This window comes from Pipra filicauda, unplaced genomic scaffold (genome assembly GCF_003945595.2).
Source record: "Pipra filicauda isolate LSUMZ 115617 unplaced genomic scaffold, ASM394559v2 scaffold85_size2586006_pilon, whole genome shotgun sequence".
Taxonomy (NCBI): domain Eukaryota; kingdom Metazoa; phylum Chordata; class Aves; order Passeriformes; family Pipridae; genus Pipra; species Pipra filicauda.
Genome location: NW_024105042.1, coordinates 2496449 through 2523652, shown reverse-complemented (window position 1 = coordinate 2523652; position 27204 = coordinate 2496449). Strand labels below are relative to the sequence as shown.

The window sequence follows — 27204 nt, the reverse complement described above, 5'->3', positions numbered from 1 at the left end:
TTCATATGGAGACCACCTCTGAGGACATCTGGGTCACTTGCTGTTTCCCCCCTCCTTCTGGGAAGCTGATGCTTATCGCTTTGGGGGGAACAGTAGGGCAAAGCTCAGCATGTCAGATGCATCATGCATGCCACTTGGAGACCCTGGCAAAGCTCATTCTTCTCTTGGCAAGTGCAGGTTAGTCCATTCCTTTCTCCTCATGCATCAACCGACAAGTTCAACAATAGGAGGTCTTGATCACCTCCTGATGACTTCTGATGTTCTCACAGAAAACCTCTATTCTTCCAAGTCTTTCAACTGCACAAGCCAAAAGATCTATTTTCAGCACTGTCCCCACTTCTGTAGAGATCCATCTACCCCCACGTTTCCCCTAGTTTCCACCACTTTTCATCTCCTTTTTCTCCCACAACTAAGAGCAAGCCTGCAGTAAGAAGGCTGGCTGTTCCTTCTTATCCACTTCTCTAGCTACAAAGAGCTGCTAGTATTTGCAATTTATCAAATGCAAATACTGCTCCTCCCCAGTGAATTTAGGAATAATCAGCCATAAAAGGCAGATCTAAAATGGCGTTAAAGGAAGCAAGAGCCCAACCTGGATATGTGCTTCCCATTGGAGCCAGGATGCCAGAAAACTCAGAACCAGGCCTGGAGCTCTGCTCAGACTGAGGAAGGAACATGTGGAAGGGGCAGATACACATACCTGGGAGTGGAGAAATGCACATGATACTCTCCAGCTTTTTCAGTGTTCAAAAAAAATGAAGAAAAAGAAAAAAGGATCCTTTGGAGCAGGAGCAGGTGGTGGGTAGGTAGAGCATGGTGGTCCAAGTCAGCTTCCAGTTTAGAAACAAGTGTAAAGCATTTCAATGTTTCTGATGAACACAGACTTCTCAACTTGTCATCTGAATTCTTCCATTCCAACAGTGGATGTGTCTGTCCTTGAATGTTAACATGGAGCAGAGGAGCTGCTCCAGAGGAGACAGCTGTAGGAGTTATCTCACTGCAAATTCCTTCATGCCATTTTCTATTTGCATATTTGAAAGCAAGCTGTATTCCTCCTAGGACGAGAAATATTTGCAGCAAAACTGTGCTCTACTGCAAAGGATTCACAAGCAGGAGATGGTGTGGCCATAACAGATTGTCCTGCTCTGAATGTCCCACACCTCCAGTACTTTCCATCCCATGGTTCAAGGTGGAAGGCTCATGTGAGCTTCCAACTTATGGGAGAAGTGCCGATCTCTACGCAGCAGAGGTATTTCATTTCAAAGCGATGTGCAACACTTAAAGCCCACAGACACTTCCAGCCCTTTTTAATCTCCTTTCAGCAGGCATATTCTAGTTATTTTCATTATAAACTCTGCAATTACTCCAATCTGGCTGAGGGATTATCCATCCAGTTCATGCTGAAACCTCTCTCTCACATGTACTCTTGCACACTCACACACACATGCACACATATCCTAAGGGAAGGGCAGGAAGTTTGAAAAAGCCACATTCTTCTGACATTGGAAGATCTACTTACCAAATTGCTCCTCCTGGGGTGCACAATAAACACCACCAAATGTCAGGCTGTGGTAGTTTCAAGTTCAAGTTAGATCAGTTAACTTCAGTTTCCTTCTTAAGCCATGAGAAAATTTTTACAACTCGGGGAGTGGGGTAGGAATCCTCGCCCCTCTGGGGTTCTGTGTGAAGTACCCCCACACAGTCCCTTCTTGAGGGTAAAACACCTTTCTTACCATGTGCCAAAAATGGATTTCAGCAGTTGCTTGCTAAATGTACCTTAAAAAGCTCTATACAGCAAAGTACAAACTACGGTACCACTTGAAGACCCAAGAGAATAGCAGCATGGAGCAGCAGGGCTATGACAACCAAGGACAATCTACAATGGTGTCTCTGTTTGGTCAGCCAGTCTTCCAGTTCTCCCAAATTCTCTCAATTAGCAAAATAAAATGCATCCTTGTACATGCTGGCCACAAAGACACAATTAAAATATTAAAAAGTTCTGCAGTTTTCAGTGGCTGGAGGAACAGATCATTGTTTTCTACAGTAACCCAAATGTAAAAGACAGAGGATAACCAAACTGAGGAAAATAATTATTAAATCTACAGCCAAGGTCATATAAAGCCCTGCTGACATGCAACCATGCTGCAGACCTGGTAATACCTGAACTTAGAGGGACAGTGTTCAAATAGCATTAAGACTCAGAACTTGAACTCAGCAAAGTTTGGGATGTAAACTTTGATTCTCTCTGCTCCCTTGCCATTTTGGCTTTGGGACTGCAGTATTCATGATATGTGGAGCTATCTGAAAGCCCAAACAGCCTTCCTGGGCTTAAAAAGTACTGCCAAAATTAGTTGTGGATGAACTTATCACTGTGACTCAGAACTTTTATGACTCTGCAGAGGTAAGTCACTCTGCCAGTGTTACCTGAACAGACTTGTTAACCTGTTTGACTCTCACAGCAGTAGTTCAAAAATAGGAGTGTCATCACAGGCTTTGAGATGCTCTTTAGAGCTGATGTAGCCTCTAGGCTCAATGAAAATACAGGGAACTGAGTGCTCAACACTGCTGCCCACAAGCCTTAGAAACTGCTCTAGGTATTCCCCAAGCACCAGCTTTTCCTTCCTTTGTAACTCCATCACCTTCTTGTCTGTCTTAGCTGTCACCAAAATTATTCAAGTTCTCTGGACTGCTCTTTGGGGACTCCTGGTCCAGCTCCTTGCTAAATTTCATTGGTGGAAAATGCGCATCCCAAGCAATTAGAGACAATGCAACTGCTTCCCCAGCTAAGTGAAGCTGATGAGAATAGCTTAAAAAAAAATCCCATCTCCCAAGTTCAGAGGGTGTTAACAAAGCCTGTTTGAACCCCTTCAGCTCAGAGATAAAGGGCATCAATTTCCTACTGTAGGATTGGAGCAACTCCCTACTAAGGCAGTGGAGGTTATTTCAGACGTACAGGAGATCTGGGCACAAAACTGGAATGGCCAGGGGCTGATTTACACAGTCTTTCCTGATCTAAATGCAGGCCTGCTGCAATTCCTTCCAGCTCTGTGAAGACAGCTGTTTTCCCTTGGACTTCTGTCTAGTTCAGAGACATGCAGAATTGTTTCTCATGTCCCTTCTCTTCAAGGCTATTTTTATCTTCTAAACAATCAGATTTTGCAAAAGTCTCAGCTAGAAAGCAAAGATTCATCAAAGCTATCAGCAAAAGGACTAATCAGCCCACATCCCTAAATCACAGTGCAGCATGCATGCAGGTTAGACAAGCACACCACAGGCTCTCCTTCCAAATGCCTTCTAGGCAAGGCTAGCCCCAGAAATGCTGCAGAACTGGCCTCGAGTCACTGCTAAATGCAATGATTGTCCTCATGGCCACACTCATTTTACCAATCTGCCATCTCCAGAGGACTGTGCATTTGCTCATTCAAGTGAGGCAAAGTCTTATTGTAATGGTCAGAGTGTTTGTGCAGTGTCTCCACTCTAGGATGGCTCTGGAGAGCTTCACAAGGTTTTTAGCTGCGCCCTCTTCCAGCACCCAGCTACAGCCTTTCTGAGGGGAGAAGGAATGGAAAGAAAAGAGCAATGCCCAGCTTTCCTTCTCACCACAGCCTCAAACTTTCCCCAATTTACAGAATAATTCATAAGTCATCAGCAACATACTGTCTCCAGGGAGAACAGCAGGAGGAAGATGGTACACGCAATCTCTTTGCTAGTGAAATACTGTCCTGGGCCAACATTTCACCTGGGGTAGGGGTGGACAGGATCTCAGCCCCAGCCCATCATGCTTGGGACTTTGGCAGAATAGAGCTTAACTTTTCATTGATTAGCATTCCCCAAACGAGCAGATGTTAAGGGAGATTACAATACACATCCAGCTTCCAAAGGGTTAGCATAGCAGGCAGGAGAGGAAAGAGACTGGTTTGGCTCATAATAGTCAAATTTCAAGGGTCCTCTCTCCACAAAAAAATAAGTTTGCAGTCAGAACAGCCAAAAGCCACAGGGAAGCTGGGTTTGGGGGGGGAGGGTGATAGTCTGGCTGCTTTGTTTCTGTTGCTCTTCAGAGCTGAATGCTTTTTCAAAGGCCTAGCAATGGATATTGATTTCAGTCCGACAGTAGCAGCCTTCTCCCCACCCACCCTCCCACCCACCCTGAAGTGACTCTCAGTAGGATGCGCTGTGGCTATAAGTCTTCTGCTTAACAGCAAAGCAACACATTCTGGCAACATCTTAAATATATTCATAGGACATCTGTGACTGGGTTTGGAGGGGAACCAAACAGGGTAAAGGGAAGCAGAGTGAACATGAAGAGGGGGATCAGGGAGGAGAGGGATGGGAAGGTTTAAAAATGTTAACTGTTCATGAAAGATAAAAGTCATCTTCTGATATAGCAGCACTTTAGCAGTCAGCCGCGCTGAGTAGACCCTGTCTGAGATCAACCGCATGCCAACTTTGTTCCAGAAACAAGTCTGAGAGCCTCTCTCTTCAGCAAGTATTGGTTACGTGGATAGTTCTTTTGTCCTGGCATTTAAATACTGCAGCTTAAATGAGTCCTGGGAACGAAAAACAGAACAAACCAAACAAACCCCATTCGTACTAAATCTTTTAATGATTTAAAAGAACATCTGATTGACCAGAGTGTTTGAGAAAATCAAGAAAGCTGATCTGACAGGTCTGGAGCACCACCGTACAGTTACCAATCAAACAGGATCCAGGACGTGCCCCATGACAGAGCATTTTCATGGGAAAATGTCACTGTGGAAACGCCTTTGCAGAAGCCTGTTAGTTCTTCTGCCATTTTTCTCAAGCTATTAACAGTAATTGTGCATGTACCCACCCAAGCAAGCAATCATGCTATCCCACTTCACTCATATATATCAAATTCACTCTACAACTGACCCGGACCTATGAAACATTATGTCCTCCCCACACTGTGATCACCAAAGACAAAAGGGTAAGCAAACCAGCCAGGCTCTGATATGAACAATTTAACAGCTCTGCTGTGTGAGAGAGAACGAGGGCTAGGCCCTATCAGTAAATTATTTTGCACGTTGATGCATCTTGATTAAATTTGCCTGGGCTTGTTCCTCACTGTCTCCTCCCCTAGCCAAACTGTAATCTTGAATCAGCTTGCTGCAGTGTGAGGAGAATGGTCACCACTTCCGAGGGAGGGAATAAAGCTGACGCTTCTTGGCAAAACCCTCCTGCTTGGTGACAACTGCCCAGGGTCAGGCCATCTGCATCCCCTTGTTAGGCAGCAGCTGCTCTACTCGCTCTGCAGAAACCCTTCTTCCTTCTGGACAGCAGTGATAGCTGATTTAATTATTGATGATGATGGACAGAGGAGGAGGAGTTCTCTGGGGGAAGTCATAGGTGCCACATGCCACAAATCCTAAAATAAAGTTCCTATTCTAAGGTATCAAAACCATTCTTGTCCTTTTACAGGACACTGTAATTACTGTACAACCAAGATAAGAAATACTGATAGACCCAAATAATTATTCAAGCAGCATGCTTGTGCTACATCCAGTGTTCTCCTTTGAGCCTCCTTTTATTTTTTAATTTTTTTTTTACCTGTGCGAGTGTGAGGTACAGTGTAGTGTTATTTATCTGGAGATGTAGGTGTATGTTCTGGACGGGGAACGAGTGGATTCTGCTTGGGCAGCTGGGTCATTCAGAAAATCCCAGATGAGGATGGTGTCATCATGTGAGCTGCTGACAATCTGGAACTCGTCAAACTGAAGTCGAAAGACTCTTCCAGAATGCTCCTAAATGCAAGTGGGAGACACAGCATGTTACCTTGCAAACTAGTTGGCACCTGGGATGAAGGAGGGAATATGAACTTGGGCTTGATTCTAGTATTACATTAATTTCTCAGTAAACCCCACATAACACACTGTGCATCATGATCACAGAGCATAAATAACACTCTCTCAGTGAAAAGTGTTTGCTATATCTGAGTACTTGGCTTGCAGGAAGTTTATATTACAGTTGTCCTGCTACTCCTTAAATCCCAATACTGGATACACACTGTGCAAAACAAACCAAACTCTCTCCACCACGCAATTCTGTCTGGCAGGACTGACAAGTGCACTGTCTTCCTTTTTCCATGGCAAAACTCATTCCTGAAATTACAGCATTCCCAGATGCACTAGCTTACAGAGGAAGAGATGACAACTTTGCATTCACAACTTGGCACCATTGCCACTGCTGAAGAGGAAAGAGCTTAACACTGGAGGACACTAAGGAGCCTGTTGTAAAGTCCAGTGACACAGTAATAATTCCTCTTAAGCAGTTCTAAAAATATGAACTAGAAAGGGCGTTCTTTATAGGCAGTTTGCATTCTGCTCCAAGGCTGAGTGGAGATAGCATGACGATTTGGCAAGAGTTCAGATTATAATTAACAGGAGGCAATGGCAAGATCTTGGATATCACATAGCAAATCCACTATGCTTTCCATTTTGTGTTACTTATTTTCTCTTGGTGCTTACACTGCTGCAAGACTAGTGGCCTCCTCCTCGGTCAGCAGGGAACAGGAACTGTGCAACCAGGGTGAGCCCTATCTCTTCCATCAATACACACTTCTCTTTAATGCTTACACACTGAAAGGCGCTGAGGGTCAGGAAAAAAACTTGTCTTAAAATACTTTAATACTAAAACCACAGGTTTCTCAAACATTTAGGTGAAAGAGAATTGTTAGTTACTAAATGGGAAACTTTTGTCTTATACAACAGGACTACAAAAATACAGCTCGGTTTGCAAAGTGCAACAGCTGCTTAAAAGTGAATTTCTAAATCTTTAAATTGAAATTATCTGAAAATAATCACACACAGTGTGATTCTAGTTTTAAGATAAATTTTTAAATATTTCTAATCAATGGAATCTTTCTGATCTTCTAACTATAACTCAAATTTGTCTTATAAACTCATACCTCATGAGTTTCTATCTTCTCAGCTACTCTACAAAGAAGTGTTTTTCCAGAGTTTGTGTTGTAGCAGTAAAGAAGTTCTTGCTAAAAAGTATCACTACAACAGTCAGATCCACTGCTGGATTGCTTATAGAGACAGTGAGAGAGAGAGAGACTTTCAAAACCCGTTTCCAAAACTCCCTTTGTGATCCCTGTCATTGTGGGCTAAGTAGGGCTGCCCTACCTGGACTGTCTAGGTCGTAAGGAAAGCTGAACTGTGTGTTTATTCTGTGCATGGAAAGCGTCTGTCAAATTCCTGTGGCCACCATTCCAGCTAACGGAAGACAAAACTGGAAGGGACCTGGCATGCAGCGAACATTTGTTATCTGTGCACTTTCCTCCTACTGTTTGAAAATTGAACACAAGCAGCAGGAGACTCATGATGTTCATTGTGCAGCCAGGTTTAATTTTGGAGGACGAGGAGAGAGGAAAAAAAAAAACAAACCATGGGCAAGTGGGTATAAGGACACCCTGTAGTCATAAAAGTCTAAAAGCACCACAACAGCTTCCTTTGCTCCCCACTCCTCTTTTGGTCTCCTCTATTGCTATCAAACAGGGATTTATGAGTATCCATGTGTTGAGATTCCTACAGCGTTTCCATCCTACCACTTCTGATTTATAATATAATTAGCTGGGGCACTTTGGCTGTCCACTGCTGGAAAATGCAGGGGAAATCACACCAGTTAAATTAAGTCCACAGGTTAGTTGGCACACATTTGTCTCAGGTTGGAGTAGGAACACTACTAATACCAAGCTGAAGACTCTCAGGATATGTGCTCATAGGCACTGAGTTCTTTCATAGTTTGGAACTGGGTGGCCAATGACAAAGGGGTTTTCTGGATTTCAGCCATGATACTATTTGCAGTTCTATTTGGCTAACATGAAGGTGTTTCAACATAGTACCTGCAGGCATCCAAGGCACTCAAGGACTCTTACTCTGCAGCTGAGGTCCAAATACATGACTGGAAAAGAGTTAGCATGGCTTAATGATCTACTGCCTGTCAGCTGAGTCCCAGTAACCCTCACAGCCTGCATCAAATGTGAAGTAAATATTTCAGCAAAATCTATAGCAACAGTAGCAATTCAGGTGGTGGATGAGTGTGCAGAAGGTCAGCCAGCACAGCTCAGTGGGTGAGAAACACTTTTAGAGAATCAGACAGCCTTGGTATGATCCTGGTTTAGAGCAGACTACACTCATGTGCCACAGCAGGAAAAGGTCTAACATACCAACCCAAGCACTGCCCAAACGACATTTTCTAGTTAAGAAATAGAAATATTTAGTACTTCTTTTTCAAGGAGAATTTGGTACTGGTTGAAATCTTCCTTTATCCCCAGCAACAGTGCCTGTTTTTTGGGTTAAATGTGGTGGAGGGACACTTACAGGAACCATCCCATGGCCTTGACTGTACTGTCATTTTTTCACACCTTTCCCACATTACTGTAAGACCAGTGCAGAGCCACTGTTAAGCATGACTGTGAATGCTGTTAACACTCACACAATGGCATTTTAACCACACCATCATCAGACCTGTACTAAAAACTAGTGGACGGCACAAAAATAGTAGTTGCTGTTTAAGGCTAAGGCAATTTCACTGTTTGTTCCAGTCCTTACCTGCTTTTTCCTTTAACACCCAAAAGCCGGTTAAAATCAATCACAAGGGTGTCTTTGTTCCTGCTCTTCAGATTGGGAATGTAGTATTTTTCTTCAAGAAACTGCATGTTAACAATTCAGACAACTTAATACTACCTCATCAGGTACACACAGGGTAAAGTAAACCCACTGGCACATGGATTCCAAGAAGGACATTCTCAAAAATGGATTCAGTTATAAACTTCAAATCACAGAATAAAACTGCAAAAAAGTGAGTGAAAACTCCAGAAGTTCTAACTTTTAATGCTTTATAGCTTGCAACATTAAAAAAAGCTGGACGCATAAAAAAAGCCAGACCCTTCGGAAATATTTCTAGATCCTGCAGACTGAGGCTAAATTACCTGAGTTTTCATGGCTCAAGATAGCCCTGATCAAGGACACTTTTTCCAACACCCCTACCAAAAGCTCTTACCACAAGGGTTCGCAAGCAGAGGGTCCCTGCTGGAGCACGGGGGTCCAAAGCAGCCACAAGATCCCATACTTTAATTTTCCTAGTAGTGAAAAAATAGACAAACACCACAGCTCTGTTAAAGAGAAAAGAGCAAGTACTCAAAAAAAAAACAAACATAACTGTTAGTACAACTCAGCTAATACACCAGTTTAAGGAAAAGTATAGCAATCTTTCTGCTCTTCAGACTTGGTTCTTGAATTTCCCCTTCGTAAAGCTTATAGAGTTTAATGGGAGAAAAAAATAAGCTGTCAACAAAGTAAAACATAAAAAGCAGGTGGCAACAACTAACAGAAACATGGGCGTGCAGACAACTAGTTTGTAACAGCAAATGGTCCAGCAGACATAATCACAGATGGGAAAGATGGTTCTTATGAGTGGCTGAGCTAGAAGAGCTTTCAGGTTGAGTCGGTCAGATATTCTTACAACCAAAAGAACTGGACAACATACATCAAATCACATGGACTTGTTTCAAAAGAAGAACAAAAGCTATGCTTTGTAGCATGGTCCTGATTAACTGGCCATGAAAAGGTCTTCTTAGTATGGCAGACAGAGAATCTAATATTTATAGGGAAGATGCAGCAAAGTGGGATGGGAGACACTGAGACAGACAGGAAGATGCAAAGCACTGACTGCACTGATAACCTCACCCATCATATGCCCCACTGACTATCCTCTTGTTATCAAAGCGTATGCATCTCACCAACTCTTCATGGCCTTCCAGTACTCGTAAACATGCCCCACACTCGATATCCCACAGCCTGGAAGAGAGTACAAAGAAGCAATTAGAATTTTTTAATACCTTATCATTGTAACTAAACATTCGGTCTTTGCTTGTAGTTAATGGAAACTTGGAAATAAAGATTATGATGAAACAACAAAGAAGAAACAACATAGAAGAAACAAACTACATTCATAACTCCTTTTCCTGTTAAGTGGATGCATGCTTTTCAACATGACCCTGTCATGTTACAGTATCACACGGGAAGTGACTCAGAGACCAGTTGTGTCTGTTATCTAGTGCTGTAGTAAGGTACACAAGGTATCTCCCAGTTATCTTCACAGTGAGCCTCACTTTATTTTACTGGGGTTCATTTTTCATGACAGTGTCCTGCCATGATTTTAAGATGTTAAGAGAAGGAGATTTACCAATCCCCCTGGCATCTTGTTTCAATTGATAATATCACCTTCACAGGGCATGTGTCCCTTTCTGCTCCCCTACATGCCTGTTTCTGATTTGGAGACTATCATCGGACAAACGAAGTCATCAATACAGTGGTGAAAGGTACAAGAATAAACAAGCCCTTTTAATTTGTCATTTTTCCCACTGAAGGTATGTTTACTCTGTAATCTGGTCACCTTATGCATAAGCTAAAATGGACAATCTATGTTTATTCTTTTGTAGTGCACTTTCTTCTTGCTCTCAAATAATTTCTGTGGCTCTCTGTGAACTGTTTCTAATAATAAAATTTTAGAAAAGTTCTGTCACCCAAACCAGCATACAGTATATCAGTAAGAGACCCAGCAACACATTATTCTCTCAACTGTAAATATCCCAGAGTTTTGACCTTTGAGATGGATTTTGAGCATGGAGAATAAATTAAAATATATTAATTTTTACACTTACACAGTACCTTAAAAAACAGTTAAGAAATGCTACGAACAGTTATGAAGTAAGTCTATTTTTTTCCATGCTCTTGTCAGCTCTTTGACATGGCTCCCAACTATCATGGATCAAGAAAGATTATTTGCCTACAAGAACTAAAATTCTTTGACATGTATTCTATAGAGTTGTTCATAGAGCACTGCTGCAGCTCCCAGACACTTAGGGGAAAGCAAGCAGCCACAAATGTTTTTAAATGCTTATTCATAAGCCTTTAGACTGACATGTTTTCCACAGAAGTGAGAAATAGGGGGGGGTTGCGGAATTTCTCTGGGTGACACGTCTTGAAGCAGCACAGCTGCTGAGGGGTCAGGTCACTTCGCTTGAGAGATAAACCACCCCCACATATTTTACTCCTGAGGTCCCCCAGGGAATAATCCAGATCCAGGTGATATGTGCCCAAGGTTGGTGGACAATGATTGCACCTGTCTTGCTACAACAAGCTGCTCTCAACTTTGGACAACAGGAATGAACAGAACTCTTTTGTAACTGTAGAACTGGGAAAGGATTTGTCTATGCACATGTTTGAAGCCAACAAGGAGCACAAGGTAATTCTGTAAAGTTGATCTCTCAGGAATCTGTGAAGACCCCAATGGTTTCACATGAGTACAGCACACCAGTCAAGGTCAGAGCAAGCAACTTCATGGCAAAGGTCAGCCAAAGGCACTCTGGCTGGTCAGAGAGCATTAAGTCTCTCAAGGATGGACAATGCCAGAGATTAACTGGTGCAGAAAGGTTTGAAGAGCAATCCTGTGCCAGGAACTTTTGCGCCATGTGTTTCCATTCCTTGCCATCAATCCTGAGATTGCCAGCAGCTCTGGGAGTCTGCATCACACTAATTCAGGCCTTTTTCAGGTCCCAGTTTGAGGTTTTACCTGAATCTGAATGGGATTAGAAGAGGTGATCATGTCCCCAGTCACATGGGGAATGGGCCTTCATGTACAAAGGTGATAACTGCTATTAAGAGCAGAGTTTCCTAGCACAGTTGGTGCCAAGGGTAACTCCCAGATTTGATAAGCTTCTCAAATGTCTACTTCTTTAAATAATCAAAGGAACAAATAGTAAAAGAACTAATCTTAAGGCTTGAGAACTAACTAAAAAAATTTTATGCACTCTTCCTTCCTACAATTTTGGGAGAATTTCTAGAAGTAGAGCGAGGTCTTCAATTATCCCAGCCTTTAATTCACTTGAAGTCCTGGCAGAGCTGAAAGATGTACAGAAGGCAGGTGAGCCTGAATCCCCATCTCTTAAAGAGAATGCTGTAGTCTAAACAGATCAGTAGCAGACATAGGAATGCACACATTGGAACTAGAATACACACATGCAAACCAACCACTCATTTAAAAATTAACACAAGATGTTAAAAGTCTGATTCTATTTTCTTGCCCTAAATTCTCTGGTTCCTTTTTTTCCTACACAATGCTTGCCTGTAGCAATTAGGAACTTCGGCCCTAGATGCTTGGATTAAACTCGATGGACCACTTTTTAGCAGGTGGAAATCAGCACAATGATAGTGATGTCTATGTAGCTGTGTCCTCTTACACTGGTGAAATTTCTGGCCTAAAACAAAACCCAAATAATTTTTATATTTGGAGTCTCCCTACAGAAGAAAGACACTGATTTCTCAGCTACTTCACATGTCCTTACGTTTGCAGTTGCAAAACTAGAAATCACAGTCATCTTTTGGAAAAAAAGTTTCCCTGCAACTGAGGGATGATGAACTTTTAAGTTCTGTATCAGCCTCTCCTAAAGGCCAACACACAACATCTGGCATTTCACAGTGAATTCAAATCAAACATAGAAATCACCAAGCCACCCACAATGATGACTCAGAAACCTGCCCTTTCTTTATCACCCTTCCACTGACTTGTGTCCTTTGCTAATGGTTGGGAGAAAAGTGTGTGACCAGGTAAGTCCTTTGCCTTGCCCACACTGCTGCTAAACTCGACTTCCATTAAGATTCACTGCTGACATTCCTGAAATTCTAGCACAATTTATCTGTCAACTAGGGATTTTGTCCAATGTAAGCATAAAAGTAACAGTATTCCTCTTTAGCATTATCACTATCTTGACATTTATTTTTATTAGCATTGCAAGTCATATTTTAGATCCTTCCCTAACTGCTGCAATATTTAACTATTTCTTACTCTACTTCTGAGACCAAGTTTCACAGTACAACTGCAGAGGGTTATTTTTTCTATTTGAAGAGTAGTTCTCACCACATCTAAGTGGTGTTGCTCTTACACAATGCCTATAATACCTTTTCCCCCGTGATTAAGAGATGGAAGTTCCAGCTCTTCTGGTCATGCTCTCAGACAGCCCTATACTAAAATCTGGCACAATGACCTGTGATGTCAACCAAAGGACCACCATCTTCCTACAGAATGCAAAGCAGGGAGAGGCAGTGTGTTGCAAGCCAAGTCCACAGGCTTGCAATAGCAATAGCATAAATCGTTCTCACCAAGGAGAAATTATTACTGACATATGAAGGGTTTTTGCTCATACCGTCCAGCTTTCAAGTTTTATCAGAAAGCAGACAATTATTTAAAGAGATGACAAGGACAAAAGGGAGGTTGCTCTTCGTCCCATTTCCATGACAGAGGCATTTTCCTACATCACGTAAACTATTATTCAAGCTTGTTCCATGTACCCCGAAATTCATGGGACATCCCTCTGCCAGCAGCTGCAGGATGTAGGGAGAAATCCTGGCTCATGATACCAGAAAGAGTTAAATCTCAGATTGCAACCAGGGCAGCTGGAGAAGTGCAAAAGGCAGCAAACTGAACTTCATGCTCTAAACCAGCTGTTCCAAACTTAACCAGGTGCCAAGTACCATAAGAAGAGTTTGGCGAGAGCCCAGGAGGATTTCTGCAGAGGATTAAATGCCTCTTACTGCAAATCTGACCCCTTTAACTAGACACATAGCCCAATTAAAATATCACAAGAGGACATCACAGAAAGTGGTACTTGCCAGCTCTTTCATACACCAGAATTGTCAGAGCAATGCAACTTGTTGATTAGTATGGGACTCTTGAGATGCTGAGGATGAAAGACAACACAGTAAAACAGGCTTCTAATATCTCTTTCCAGTAGTTCCCAATGTTCTATACCAAAGAAAGCATATTTCAAAGTTGACAAGGGTACAGAGCACTTCAGTTGCCTAACCTCTGCACATCCCAGTGAATCAGAGACAACGTGCTTGCACATAACTCTGCGATGGGGAGTGTGTCTCTCACCTGATAGTATTATCTGAAGAGCCGCTCACTACTAGCCTGTCTCTGTACTGCAGACATGCAATGCCTCGTTTGTGGCCATTTAAGGTGCGCACAAATTCGCAGGTACTAGTGTTCCATACCTGTGACAGGAAGGGAGGAGGGAACCACACAGAGACAAAATTATTAAGAAGAGACTAACAAAAGATGGTGTCTGTATGATTTATAGATGCATCCAGAATGTTCTTAATTGAAGAGGCTACCATTAAGACTGGGAAAATCACCCCTCTGATGACTTGTGATTATAGTCTGCAATTGTTAGCAGTTTGGGTCACTGTACACAGAAGATTTTTGCCACACCAGAAATAGCACTCTTTGGCTATGATTTAGTCTACACATGATCTTCATTTTCCTGACATTTAATACTGCAGATTGGGATCACAGCAGTAACGCTTAAGTGACTCCTATCCACTCACCTTCGCTTTTGTGCCCATGCTGCCCTCTGACAACTATTGAATGACTGATGCTGAAACAGATTATGAAAGTGGTCAAGTCGAAAAAGAACACAGAAAAAAATTTCTTTTTCAACTGCCTCTGTACCTGGATCTGATTTGCCATACAGCTCTGTAAACGAGTTGTGCAAGCTCAAGAGAGGAGGGACAAGTGGAAATAAGCAGCAGGAAGAATACTGCTTCTAAAGGAAGATCGGGGTAATAATGGCCAAGGACCATCTTCCCTGTCTGGTTACTGTTCTTCATTAATAAATACCCCAGTGCTGCAAATAAAAAGCCTCTGAAACACCTCACCTTTATAGTTCTGTCACCTGATGCTGATACAATGTACTTGTCATCAAAGTCCACTACGTTGACAGCAGCTCGGTGCCCTACTAGCACCCTCCTCAGGGTGATGTCCGTTGGTGAAGCCATGTCCCACACGGCGATGGAACGGTCTTTGGAACATGTCACCATCATGCCGTTATTGAAGCGCAGGTGCAGCACGGCCTCGCAGTGGTGGATCAGTGTGTTCAGCATCTCGCCTGCATTCACGTCCCACACTCTGCAGTTTCAGATTTCAAACCAGAGAAAAGAGTTAAAAACCTGCACAGTGCATTTTCTGCAGGCCAAGAGAGGGATGGGGAGAGGTAATTGACTCTCTAGTGATATTAGAGAAGCAAACATCACAGGTTATACCTACATCTATTAAATAGTTCATTAAAAAATGTATTATATAAACCTATTGATTATGCGTACATTGAGGAAGTCCAGAAGCCAAAAACCCTGCAATGAAGTTAATACCATAAAAATAACCCACCCAGGAAAAGAGCATTCTTTAATTTAGAGCTGAGGAAAGGTAGAAGACTGATGGTCTTAAAGGCCGATGTTTCCTGGTTGTGTCAGCCTACCATAGTTTCATTTCCAGTCAATGTGGAGAAGCAAGTTCAGTGACAGGTTTAATTTTTGACCACTCTCACAGGATTACCAGCTCAAGGGATAATTTATACAGAAGCAGGAAAGACAATTCTTTTCAAACAAATATGAGTAATTGCCACAAGTTGCACAATGAATTGCATTTTTCTTAAGGTGCATCTGGCACACAGCAACATTCCAGGAATGTGCTGAATATCCAAATTAAGACACAGCATTTATGTCAACTTAATGTTATTGGAACCAACTGTTTCAACTGAATGATAATTTAAGATGCACATTAGATAAAATCTTCATACAGAACTTCTAGGATTCGAAATGCAATTTTAAGCCCTTAAAATGTTTCTTTTGGGCTATTCTGTTGGCAAACTTCTACCCTTCATAAAGAGATTTCTTTTGGCACTGTCACACCTGTATCCCAAATACACTATAGGAGAGTAGAAAATGGCTGTATCATCAGGCACATCAGACACTGCAGAAGTTAAAACTTTCCTCTGCCAATAAGGCAAGCAGTAAGAAAAGGCAAGATGTGGGAAAGACTTCTAATGTCTTATTTTCTAACTTAGGGAGACTGAAGTGCATCAACTTATGGACTATAAATGAGAAAGAAAACTGCATTTCAATTACAAAATGCAAAGGAGAAAAAACTAAAGACCTGAGCCATTAACATACGAACAGTTTGCTGACAGGGTTGCCAAACTGAACAGGAGCTGGAGACCCACTGACTTCTTTGGACAAGTGCATCCCTGAGATCCCAGAAGCATTAAGAGCCCATCTGTACTGTCTATTGGATGAAGCCCCTCTTCCCGAGGAGACACAAGGATAAAAGCGATGCATCCTATGTGCCTCTGGGGTCTGCACTAACATTTATAGATACATAGGGAAACAAAGTATTTCTGGGCAAGTAGCCAGTCTGCAATTTGGCCTGCCCGGCCTGATACGGAAGATGATAGTGCTTGTTACAGAAATCAGCCTCTCCTTTTGCGATCTGTTTAGCCTGGTGCAGTTCCCACACTGTCCTACACCATCTCCAGGTGTCTCTTTTGGCAATGCTGCCGAAATTCTGGATCCCTACTAATGACAGGACCCCAAAACTTAGCAGCACCACAACACTGCATGCAGCACATCAGTAATTAAATTATTAGATTAACAGTAGTAGTGTACACACAAGCACAGTGATAACCATGAGGAGCTTGCAGCCATAGGGAACACATGCTAATAGCTTCAGAAAAGGTCACCAACACAGCTTTCTGGTTTCCAAGTTCACTGCATGGGCATTGTTTGCACTCTGACAAAGAGGGAATATATAACAACATGGAGAAGACAGACCTGCCCCTTCACATCCAAGTCCATATTGCAATTCACTAACTCATATGTGCCTGTATTTATACGACAGGTCTTACATTCTCTGGGATTCTGTCATATGACTAGTGGACTTCAAATCTGCACGACATGCACTACAAGTGCTACCCTGAGGTGTCCAGCCTTTTGCTGGAGACTGGAAGGAAAGCGAGGTTAGAAAGACTGAATGAAAAGAAACATCATGCTGAAATATAATTAAAGTCATAGGAGATCTAGGCATATATATTTTGTTAAAATTAAGTGGGAATGGATGATGAAACCTTCATACTTGCTTTGAAAACTTCATCTCTTAAAAAGCTATTCTCAAGGAGAATTTATAACATTCTCAGGGAGTGTCAAAACATGCAAAACCTTGGTGAAATGCCAGATGGCCTTCCTAAGTCAGCTTGACCTTGACTGGCCTTTGCTTAGATTCTCATTTCTCCTTGACAGCGATTTGCAGGGACATCTGATAAACAAGGACAGCACACTGCTCAACAAATATGTTGAACTACTTCATGGAACTGATTGAACAGCACACATTTAAGAAGAGACCATTTCAGCATTTTGCAGAGTTAAAACCTTAGAGGCAAACAGAAAGCTCCAAATCACAAGCACACACCTGACTGTTGAGTCTGAAGATCCAGTAATGATCACCCGTTCATCATACTGGAGGCACAGGACAGAACCTGTGTGTCCGGTGAGAATTCGCTTGCATTCCAATGTATTCTTATCCCAGATCTAAGACAGCAAACATTCAAAACCACACAGCTCAGTAAGGTTTTCATCTTTCAGCACTTACTGGTTTAACTAATCTGTTTTTTACTACAACACACCATCAATAGTGCAGTTAGAACACCTTTAGTGGCACCTGTAGAGTCTTCTACAGGCTCTTTGGTGCAACAGATTAATATCTTTGATATTACTGGCTTTACTATGAATATTAGTTTTACCCTTCTCATCAGGGTACAGGGCCTAGTAATTACATAGCCTGTAATTACTGATCAACAAAAACTCTGCTAGCAAAGTCTGTCTGTCTGCAAACAGGGTCTCTCTAGCCAGATAAAAAAGGCATACGTGCTGTGCAGGTGTGAGGTGGGGGAAGGGGAAGGCTAGATTACTAACAAGAGATTGGGTAGGTGTCACTGAAATTAGGACACTCTTATTTATGGCATAGGTACCACATACCACTAGTATGCCATTATGGAGCATTCTCACCTTGATAGTATTGTCTCGTAGGCCACTCACTATCTTCTGATCATCATACTGTAAACAATAAACCCCTTTGCTTGTCTCGCTTCGGCAGTGGATCCTCTGTAAACTGTGCCTTCCACACCGCCAGTTTGACTCTATTGTCTTGAGGAGAGACAGGAGACAAATGAGATGTAAAAAAAAAGCACAGAACTGTTTCCCCTTTTTTTTTGTTTGGCAGAGAAGACAGCAGACACTTTTCTTCACTCTTTTTCCTGCAACCAGGCCCATACAATGACATAACTACTTTCCAGAAGAAGCAACACATGTAATAAAACCAATTAAACAGACAAATACCTGGAAAACATCTTATGGCTAACCTGGTCTATGTTATCTGGAATGGTGAGGAAAATGGAACTTAAACGCTTTTTTCTATCTCCAGCCTTTAACCCCCTGTGACTCAACAGCTAAACAATTGAAGAGAATGTCTCAGTTGAGCTGTAAGTGCTTGTACAAACTCATCACAACAGTGCCTGAGCACTGCTTTTGCCATTAGGAAACAACTAGAACATGCCATTTTGCTCATACTTTAAAAGTAAGGTAACCATGCTCAGTTGCTTCCTGTTTCCCTGACTCTTAGGACTGCAGTCTTAGGCAATGCACTTTCTCCTTGGCTCAGTTCTTGATATCTTTCCATAACAGCTTATTAGGTCTCATCTGCACTGGGTGGAGCAAAGTACCATGGAACAGAGAAAACTAAGACATTATGGTGCTGCTGTGACATTTGATGTGCAAGGTGTAGAGACTCCACCTGCAAGAGCTCACTGAACAATCCAACTCATCCTCTGTCTAAAGGAGCAGCGAAGCCTGGGACCTCATATAATTATCCCAGATCTACAAACTCCAGATAAACAAAGACACATCGGATTTAAAGACATATTTCATTAGAATGGAATATTCTCAGAATTTCAGCATCATGAATGAATCAGGGACATTTGAAAAAAACAAAACCAAAAAGACAACAGCAAACCACCACCACATCTGGAAGCTGATAGCTTACCTCTATGTCCTGTATAATTTTGGGATAAAGTGCTCTGTAGAAGGAGTTGGGTGGAGCAGTTCCATCAGGAGGTTTGTTTTTAAATAGATATTGCCCCCTGAAAGACAAAGAACACTTCCACTGAACACAAATCATGCTTCAGCATTTTGAAGAAAGGTATTTTACAAATGGGTAACAACTGTTGGAAAGCACAGATTCATATTTAAACTTAATTCACTCAATAAGATGGGCTGGTTCCTTGTTTCTTTGTCCTGCAACATGTCAGTGTTGCATTTTAACATTGAAATACCGCAAAAACATCTGTGTCTAGTCACTCAGGTAAGGGAAATACATTCTCTATTATGGACATGGGCCCATTCAGCTCAGTAAGAGTTGAGAATGGCTTGTGCCTGCAATACACATACACATATCAGAAGTCACCTTTGAAATAAAGCATAGAAAGTAAATGAAAGAAGCCAAGGAACACTCAAACTCACTATGCATTCAAGGTTAGCTTTTATCTGCATTAGCAGGAACAGTATCACTTTGGGTACCTGGACATTTTACTGCTACTAATGTATTTTGGTAAGCAACACTTCATCTGTGGTGCCTCCCTCATTTCAACACTGATTTGGAATACTCATATCCCAAGCTAGAGTTTTGCTACCAAAAAAATCTGTAAATGGCAATCACTACCTGCTGTGTAAAAAACTTTAATTCCTCATCCTGAAGTTAGGAAGCCACCAAACACGGTGTGGAAGCTTGTAAATCCCACCATGGGCGTACTAACTGCTGTTCTGCCTGGCAACATGCCTCACAAAATGGAGAGAGGCAGAAATGCCTCTGAGTGTAATCCTGGCATCAGAGGCACAGAGTTTACACTGGGCGAGCTCTCCACTTCTCCCTCCCTTACTCCATTACGGCATAATTAATTGTTCAATACTTCCTTGCACACTCCTTTCCTGTCCTTTCCATACTGTACACCTCAAAACTAATTTGAGAGACTGTACATTAGCTGCCCTGATGTACTTGAACCAGGGAGATCACAACAATGAACTAAATTTTTAGGCTGTAAAGCAGTAGCAAACTATAGGACTGAATAAACCAAATGACAAATGCTCAAAAAAAGAACTTTTGATACTATTTTAAATAAAGTACTCTACGTACAACTTGAGAGAAAGGTGCTTTCCACTTTGGACAGAGCAATCATCTAATTCTTCAAATACAGCTACCAGCAAACACTTAAATGGGAACAAACACATAGACGCAGACAAAGCACCAACTATAGATGGTTGTCTATTTACTGTGATCCAGACTGGAAGTGCATTCATGAAAATTAAAGTTACTGGCTCAGGCAGAGGAAAAATGCTTTGGAGGTACACAGAATATCTAGGACACATCCTGGAACACTTGGAGCAGGTCTACAACAATCTGTGTACAAGCCTATATGCCTAAAACCTGTCTATTGTTTCTAACTTTACTAGCTAATGTAACACAAAGTCCTGCCTTGCTGCATGTAGAGTCAGTTGTTTACTGTTCAGCTAAAGGACTGTTTGGAATTTCCACGGCATCCCAGTAGCTGTTTTGCTGTAGCTCTGGGATAAAAGGAACTATTGTTTGCAGGTTTTGATGACCAGCCAATTCAATCAGATGGACACAACTGTGCCCAGATTTTGGGCTTCTGTTTTATATTTCTCTAAATCTGTGTAACCCTTCCTGCTCCCTGACAAGCTGTCAGTGAAGGATGCCATGCTGCAGAACGGGGGGTTTCTGTTGTAAACCATGAGCTGCAAATGCTGAAATCAGGCAGCCCATGTGCAAATTGAGGACCTGTAAACAAATAACATCAGTCATTTATCTTTCTGAACTGTTCAGTTTGTCATCTCCTTGTGCCATGTACAGCGTTAGCATTGATTACAAGCTATAAAGCTCTACGTGGCAGAGATACAATTGCATTGGATATTTCTTGTCTGCCTCTCTTAACCACGCAGTTCTATCTTCTAAAGCTAACCAGAGGAAACACTTGAGCACAACTTGCTCCTGTTGCATCAAAGCAACCTCCAGAATCCAGTGTAAACTTGAAGAAGAGAAGCAGTAATGGGGAGACTGTCCTTGAGAGGAGAAGCAAAATTTTGCAATTGTTTTTTAGAAATGTTGTGTCTGTATGATTAGCACTTGGTGCTAATGGAGTGTAAAATAAACACAAGCATAAAGTGTGGAGTGTGGAGGGAGCAACTTGAGAACTATCAGCTATGATCTATGACAAGATGTAGAGAATAGGTAAAGCTCCACAGAACAGGAAAAAGACAAATGTAGCTCTTGTATTTTAAAAAAGGGAATAAGGTCCACCAAGGAAATAGTGGATTGTCTGACTCAAATAACTTTGACCGTTTAGCTGTTCTAGAGCACATACTCAGTCAGATGAGTGCCTAGATGATGACAACGTGACAAAGAGCAGGCAACACTGATTAATCCAGAATATACCATGTCAAATTGATCTAATTTCTTCTTACAGGCTACTCTTAAGACTGAGCAAGAGAAGCACCATCTTGGAAGAGCTCAAGGGTAGACACACAGATGGCTAGAAAGCAGAGTTTCCCGACGGTGCACTGTCAAACAGGATGGCAACTGGGATCTTGCATGGAGTCTGTCCTAGATGTGTCATTATTGAGCATTTTCATTAATGACAAAGAATGGAACAGGGAATGCATTTATTACCTGGCCAATGATAAAGTTGAGAGAAGCTACAGGCACTTTGAAGGCCAAGAGTAAATTCATAATATTCCAGACAAAATGGAGAAATACCCAACAATAATAAATACTGTGTAATTCCTTTTCCAAGCAATGGCTCGGGAATCTCCATCAGTGAAGGTTTTTAAGAACAAGTTAAGACAAACATCTGAGATGACTGAAGAGAAACCTGGCTCTCCCTATGGGAAACAGGAGGGACTAAATGACCTCTCAAGGTCCTCTTAGGACTTACTGTGACCTCAACAATACAAAGAGAAAACGGAAGTCCTAGAGAGAATAAGGCACTAAAAGAAATGCAAAAGTTACCACTGCTATGCTTGTGTTTATTTTACACTCTTTATAAACATTGCACTATTGGAAGCAGATCAAAATAGTATTTATTTTTAAAGAATGTCTCATAATCCTGATTTACTTGCCTTTACTTCCTGAGACAAACAGTATAACAAAATTAACTATAGACCAGGAGTCTTTGTTTGCAACTCTGTATCTTTTTCTTTTTAATAGCAACCAAAATGCCTGAGCTGTCACTTTTATCTTGTTTATGAAATATTCATACCCAGTTTCCTTTCTGCCAACATCCTAGGGACACCCTTGGAAAAGAAAATTATGTATTAAAGGACATACCCCTGAGAGAGAAAGTTCTAATGAAATGTTAGCAGAGCAGCTTCAAACTTGAGTGAGACCTACACTGTAGTAAGGCTATTCCAGATGATTATTAACTAATCTATCTGCATTTCTTAAGTCCCCTATTCTCCGTGGTACATACCCTCAGCTTCCAGTTTGAAAATTAAACAGATATCTAATAGTGAAAATCTGCTGAGGAAAACAAACAGACCTATCAGGAGTCAACTAATTCATAGCACATGCTGCCCCACTGCCACCCCTAAAAAAGCTCTTCTGCTCTGAACTGCTGACCACTTTAGGGTTCCCCTGAGGCATACACAGCTTCTTAATTTGAACTGAATGACAGCTGGGTGTAAAAATCTCAGTCTGTATATCTCCCTTCTCACAGTGGGACAAGAGCATGATCAGATGAGGAAGGTGAGGGAAAAATCCCCCACATTGCCTGCATAGCCAAATAATGCCCTAACTCCCCAACCCCTGATTTTTGATTCAAGGAACTGTCAGGTTTGGAACCAACATGATGTTTCAGTGTGCTAAATAACCGTCTTCGAATAGGGTTTGAAACGCACGGCACCTACTGTCCTGAATGGGGCCAAAGGAGGTGAAAATGCAGTTTCCTCACCATCCTCTCCTCTCTGACAACCCTCTCCACAGGGAGTCTGTCCTGACCATTCTCTCGATGAGCTTCTTCCACAGCATGCCGTCCGACGTCACCCGGTACCACTCCTTGCACACCAGCTCAGCAGCACACAACGATTTGGCATCCAGGTATGACAGAATGTTCTCAGCAATGTGATCCAATCCCCGAGCTGGGGGAGAACAACAACAACAACAACAACAACAAAAGATTATTTGCTGGGCAGACATGGAGTTTAAAAGAATTCCCCTTGCTAGTACAAAGATACGTTCTCCTTCCATCTCCTCTTCTGCATGCAGAGCTGGACCAAATGCACAGAAGAGCATTTGAGGCTAAGTTCAGGAGTGAGCAGTGTTCTCCAACTTCCTTTGGATATAGCACAACAAGTCATTAAAAATAATAAAGAATCCAAGAAGTCATTCCAATCTATTTCAATGGGTTTTAGCACTAGGGGGATATTCTATGGATGGCATTTCCAACTCAGCAACGCAGCCCCCAAAATCTCTCTATATTAGGACCATTTCTCATCTCACTGCTACAGCTGTTCTCATGCTGCAACGGCTCAAAAGCTGTTTTTGCTAAAGCAGTAGCTTTTAAACGTAATGAAGAAAAAAATATATATTCCCAATGTGTGCCCTGAAGGGTAGTGGTACCTTTAGACATGGGGGAGGGAAGGATATGCAGATGCACAGGGATGTCAAGAGGGAACAAGAGGCTGTGTAAGGAAAAAGTGAAGCAGGTTTGCTAGTTTCATTTATTTTAGAGGGTGAAGGAAAAATAAGCACCAAAATGATATAATTTGCAAATATTTTCCAGTGTGACTACCAAGACTGGCTCTACTTCAACATGGCTGGAGTGAAAGGTAAAGCAATTGCCTGGTTAGCACCAAGCAGCTCAATGTAGCTGGGGTCAGGAAAGGTTATGCTGTATTTCTTAACTGGATGGATGTAATTAGTAAAAATGTGCCCTTACCAACTCAAATTTAATCACCAGCAAGACTTCAGGAAAATAAGATGCCTTTTAAATGAGAAGTTGCATAAACACAGCTTCTCTTGGAGGCTGTTTAATTCATGAGTGAGACATGCCACCAAGAGATTATCTCACTTCACAAGTCAAATTTCAGAGGCTTTGTGAAAGTTGTAGTTTAGGTTGCATTGCCCCTCAGGCATAATGTCCAGTCCAACCAAAAAGGAAGCATGGCAGATTGGTATTACATGCATTTTCCCTCTGACTCACATTTGAGACAAAGTTAAATACATGTTTTCTTGCTTTTAAAAGAACAGCCTCAAAGACCAGGCCCTGCTTGTGACAGTGAAAGAAAAAGTAGTAAGTGCATTTTAATAGTCACATGTCTGTATTTCTGCAAACGCAAATTGGGTGTGACCAGCTGATTCTGATTAGAGTTCATGACACACAAATGGCCAAAGCTTTGTTTTCCTTAACCAAAAGATCTCACAATTATCTCCCAGTGCACGAAAACAAGAAAATTCAGTATGCCTCCTCCTGCTGTTTTCAAAGAATCCAAATTTAGAATACACTTTGGGTGTGACATTCTGTCCATCATTTTATACTTCAATCTGTACGTAGAAAAAGCATGTGAATGACACCATGCACAACCAGGGAGTGCAGAAAGAGGCCTGACATTTCTTATCTTTACAGATGCAAAAATAGATGTCAACCTGCAAAATAAAAGCTTCAGCAGCCTTTATTATGTATTCAATATGGAAAGATATGTACAACCACTATTTAAAATTCTGAAAAAAAATGAGTATTTGTAAATTTAGACTGACTGTACAGCAAACTGTGGAAAGAGAGATAAATTTTACTGAATTTGAACTTGCAAGAATTCCACAATTTGGGAGGGTAGACGTGGAAATCATGTTGCCCTGCTTCTGCAGCCTGACACCTGCAGCTCTGAGCTCTCTCCATTGGGTGGAAATGGCTTATTTCATAGTCTGTGTTGCTTCCAGTGGGCCCACAGACCCACCAGAACATTTACAAATGCATGCCTGTGTAGCATCCACACTGGTGGCTTTAAGTCAGCAGTGTCACAGCAGGAATTTATTCTATGTGGAGAACAACTGGTGGCTTTAGGAAGCAGGGCTACACTGTACAAACTGGGCACAGTAATCTTCACTCATGTGCCCTTCCTGGTTCATTAGTAGTTGCACTTTAGATCTTGCTGCAATGAGGTGCTGTAACTATTTCCATGTCTGTTAGTCATCCTTTGCCATTGATATTAGACCCTTCACAGAGAAGGAACACTAATGTTTTGGCCTCTCCTCCTCACATTTATGATAAGTGGATGAGCAGAGCTATTTTGGCCTGGCTGCAAACTCAATTTTATTATTTTGTTTCTTAGGAACAGCACAACTCACTGAGACATATATCTAACAAAGCACTGCTTCCTTAAAAAGACAAAACTATGCTCAAAGAAGTTTTTGCTAAATGAATGTGAAACACGATTAGCCCTTCAGGCCTCCACACCATCGAGAATGTTCCAGTTATTTCACACATGAAATCCTTATCAAAATGACTTTCCTCATAAAAAACGTTAAACAGCTTGAAAATGCTAAGCAGAGGTCTTATTTTTCAGAAACTGAACAAACTTTGTTAAGTACACAGTTAAGCCGTATTTTTCAAACAACCTTAATTCTGTTCAAAGAACTGGGAAAATAATCTTAGCTAACTTTATACTAGTAAAACATGCTCATAATCTAAAACTACCATTAATTCCGGTCATTCTTTGGGACAGTGCTAGGAGGACAGAGATAAGATGCCTCATGATTTTGAAGCAGCTTTATTGTTTTATTCACTCAAGTGGGAGAGCAGGAGAAAAAACGAAGGAGTAAAAATGAAACCACAATACCGAACACTTGGGAATTTTAGAAAGCTAAAATATACTTATAGAGTATACATTTTTTTTATTATATGACTTAATGTAGAATTTTAGGTTCATCACTCTTTCCTAGGCAGTTTCTTACCTTTGCCCTTTCCCATTCTCTTTAGAAACCTGCCTATACACAGGACATCCAGCACAGACTGCAGGATCTGTGCCAGTGTAATTCCTAGCCATTAATTTTCTCCCTTACAGCTATATTCACGAGGACATCTGCATTTGCAAATATGCAAATTGATGCACATACATTATTTACACACACACTTCCCACAACTATTAAAATACTCACAAATTAGCTGCCTGATTCCTATTTATTCTACATTCTGATAGAGTAAAATTAGCTGCTTTCTGGGTAACTGTGAACAGACCACTAACAAATATGGTACATATGGACAGTAAATTTTGAATGTCTCTGGAAATATTTATAACATTTGCCCAAAATTTTCAGAAAAAAGCCTGTAGGTAGAAATTAGCAAGTGCAACGAGATGTGTTGGCTTGCTTTTATGGAGTTTCATGGAGAAAGTCCTGGAAAAATTGTGTATGTGATTATATGTATACTTCCACTTTAAAAGTGGGGAAACCAATGCACTTTCAAAACACTTTCTATTTTTCTGAAAAAGAACAGCTCCACAAGTTATAATGCTGCTCTAAGTACATGAGATTATTGCCATTGGACTACTAAAAACTAACATAAAGCAGGTACTTAGCATAACTAAGATTTTTTTTTTAATGCTACAACAGCCATTTGATTACTGGGCACAATGAGCTTAAAATCCAATGAGTCTACCTATTTAACTTGATGGCAAAACTCTTGCAGTGCCTTTATGCTTTGTACAATTCTCAGTTAAACACAGTTTTTTCCATCTTTTAACCCTGAAATTTAAATTTCACGTTGAGAACTGCCTTCTGAAGAATAATCAATGACTGGATTGAACAAATTGCCAACAGTTCAGCACTTCTTCGAAGGTATTCACAGAAGAAGCTCTTGGCAAGAAACTCCTCTCTTCAATTAGCTATTTAGAGACAACACTTGTAACACTTCTTGCTCAGGTCCATCCTGCTGAGGACCTATAGCATGGGAATGCTAATCTATTACCTATCTATCTATTTATCATCTAATAGTTTGAAAAAAACCAGCCAAAGATCCAGGAATTTCTGTCTGGTTCTGAAACTCTATCGCTGTATATATTTGATCTCCCATCGCCTCAGTTTTCCCATCTGTAAAATGGGGCCAATATAAAACTGCACGTACACTGCTTTATGTGTGCATTCTGTGAGATATGCCCAATGCCACATCTGAGAACAGCTGGGATAATATTTTCAATGGAAAGCACTACAGAGATGTAAAAAATAGAACATTTCCAT

General features: G+C 41.4%; 1 protein-coding gene across 6 annotated transcripts in view; it reads right to left on the bottom strand.

The window, feature by feature from the left end:
- Positions 1-4204: 4204 nt before the first annotated feature.
- The window catches only part of BTRC (beta-transducin repeat containing E3 ubiquitin protein ligase), a 116831-nt gene continuing 93831 nt past the window's right edge, over positions 4205-27204 (bottom strand). For all 6 annotated transcript variants that reach the window (XM_027738627.2, XM_027738629.2, XM_027738628.2 and 3 more), the window contains 10 exons: positions 22925-23111; positions 18949-19045; positions 17916-18053; positions 17320-17438; positions 14739-14988; positions 13957-14075; positions 9708-9818; positions 9022-9100; positions 5566-5759; positions 4205-4544 (listed from right to left, as the gene is read on the bottom strand). In XM_027738627.2, coding sequence (XP_027594428.1) covers positions 5598-5759; positions 9022-9100; positions 9708-9818; positions 13957-14075; positions 14739-14988; positions 17320-17438; positions 17916-18053; positions 18949-19045; positions 22925-23111 — 1262 coding nt within the window. In that variant the 3' untranslated portion in view covers positions 4205-4544; positions 5566-5597. The remainder of the gene's footprint in view (positions 4545-5565; positions 5760-9021; positions 9101-9707; positions 9819-13956; positions 14076-14738; positions 14989-17319; positions 17439-17915; positions 18054-18948; positions 19046-22924; positions 23112-27204) is intronic.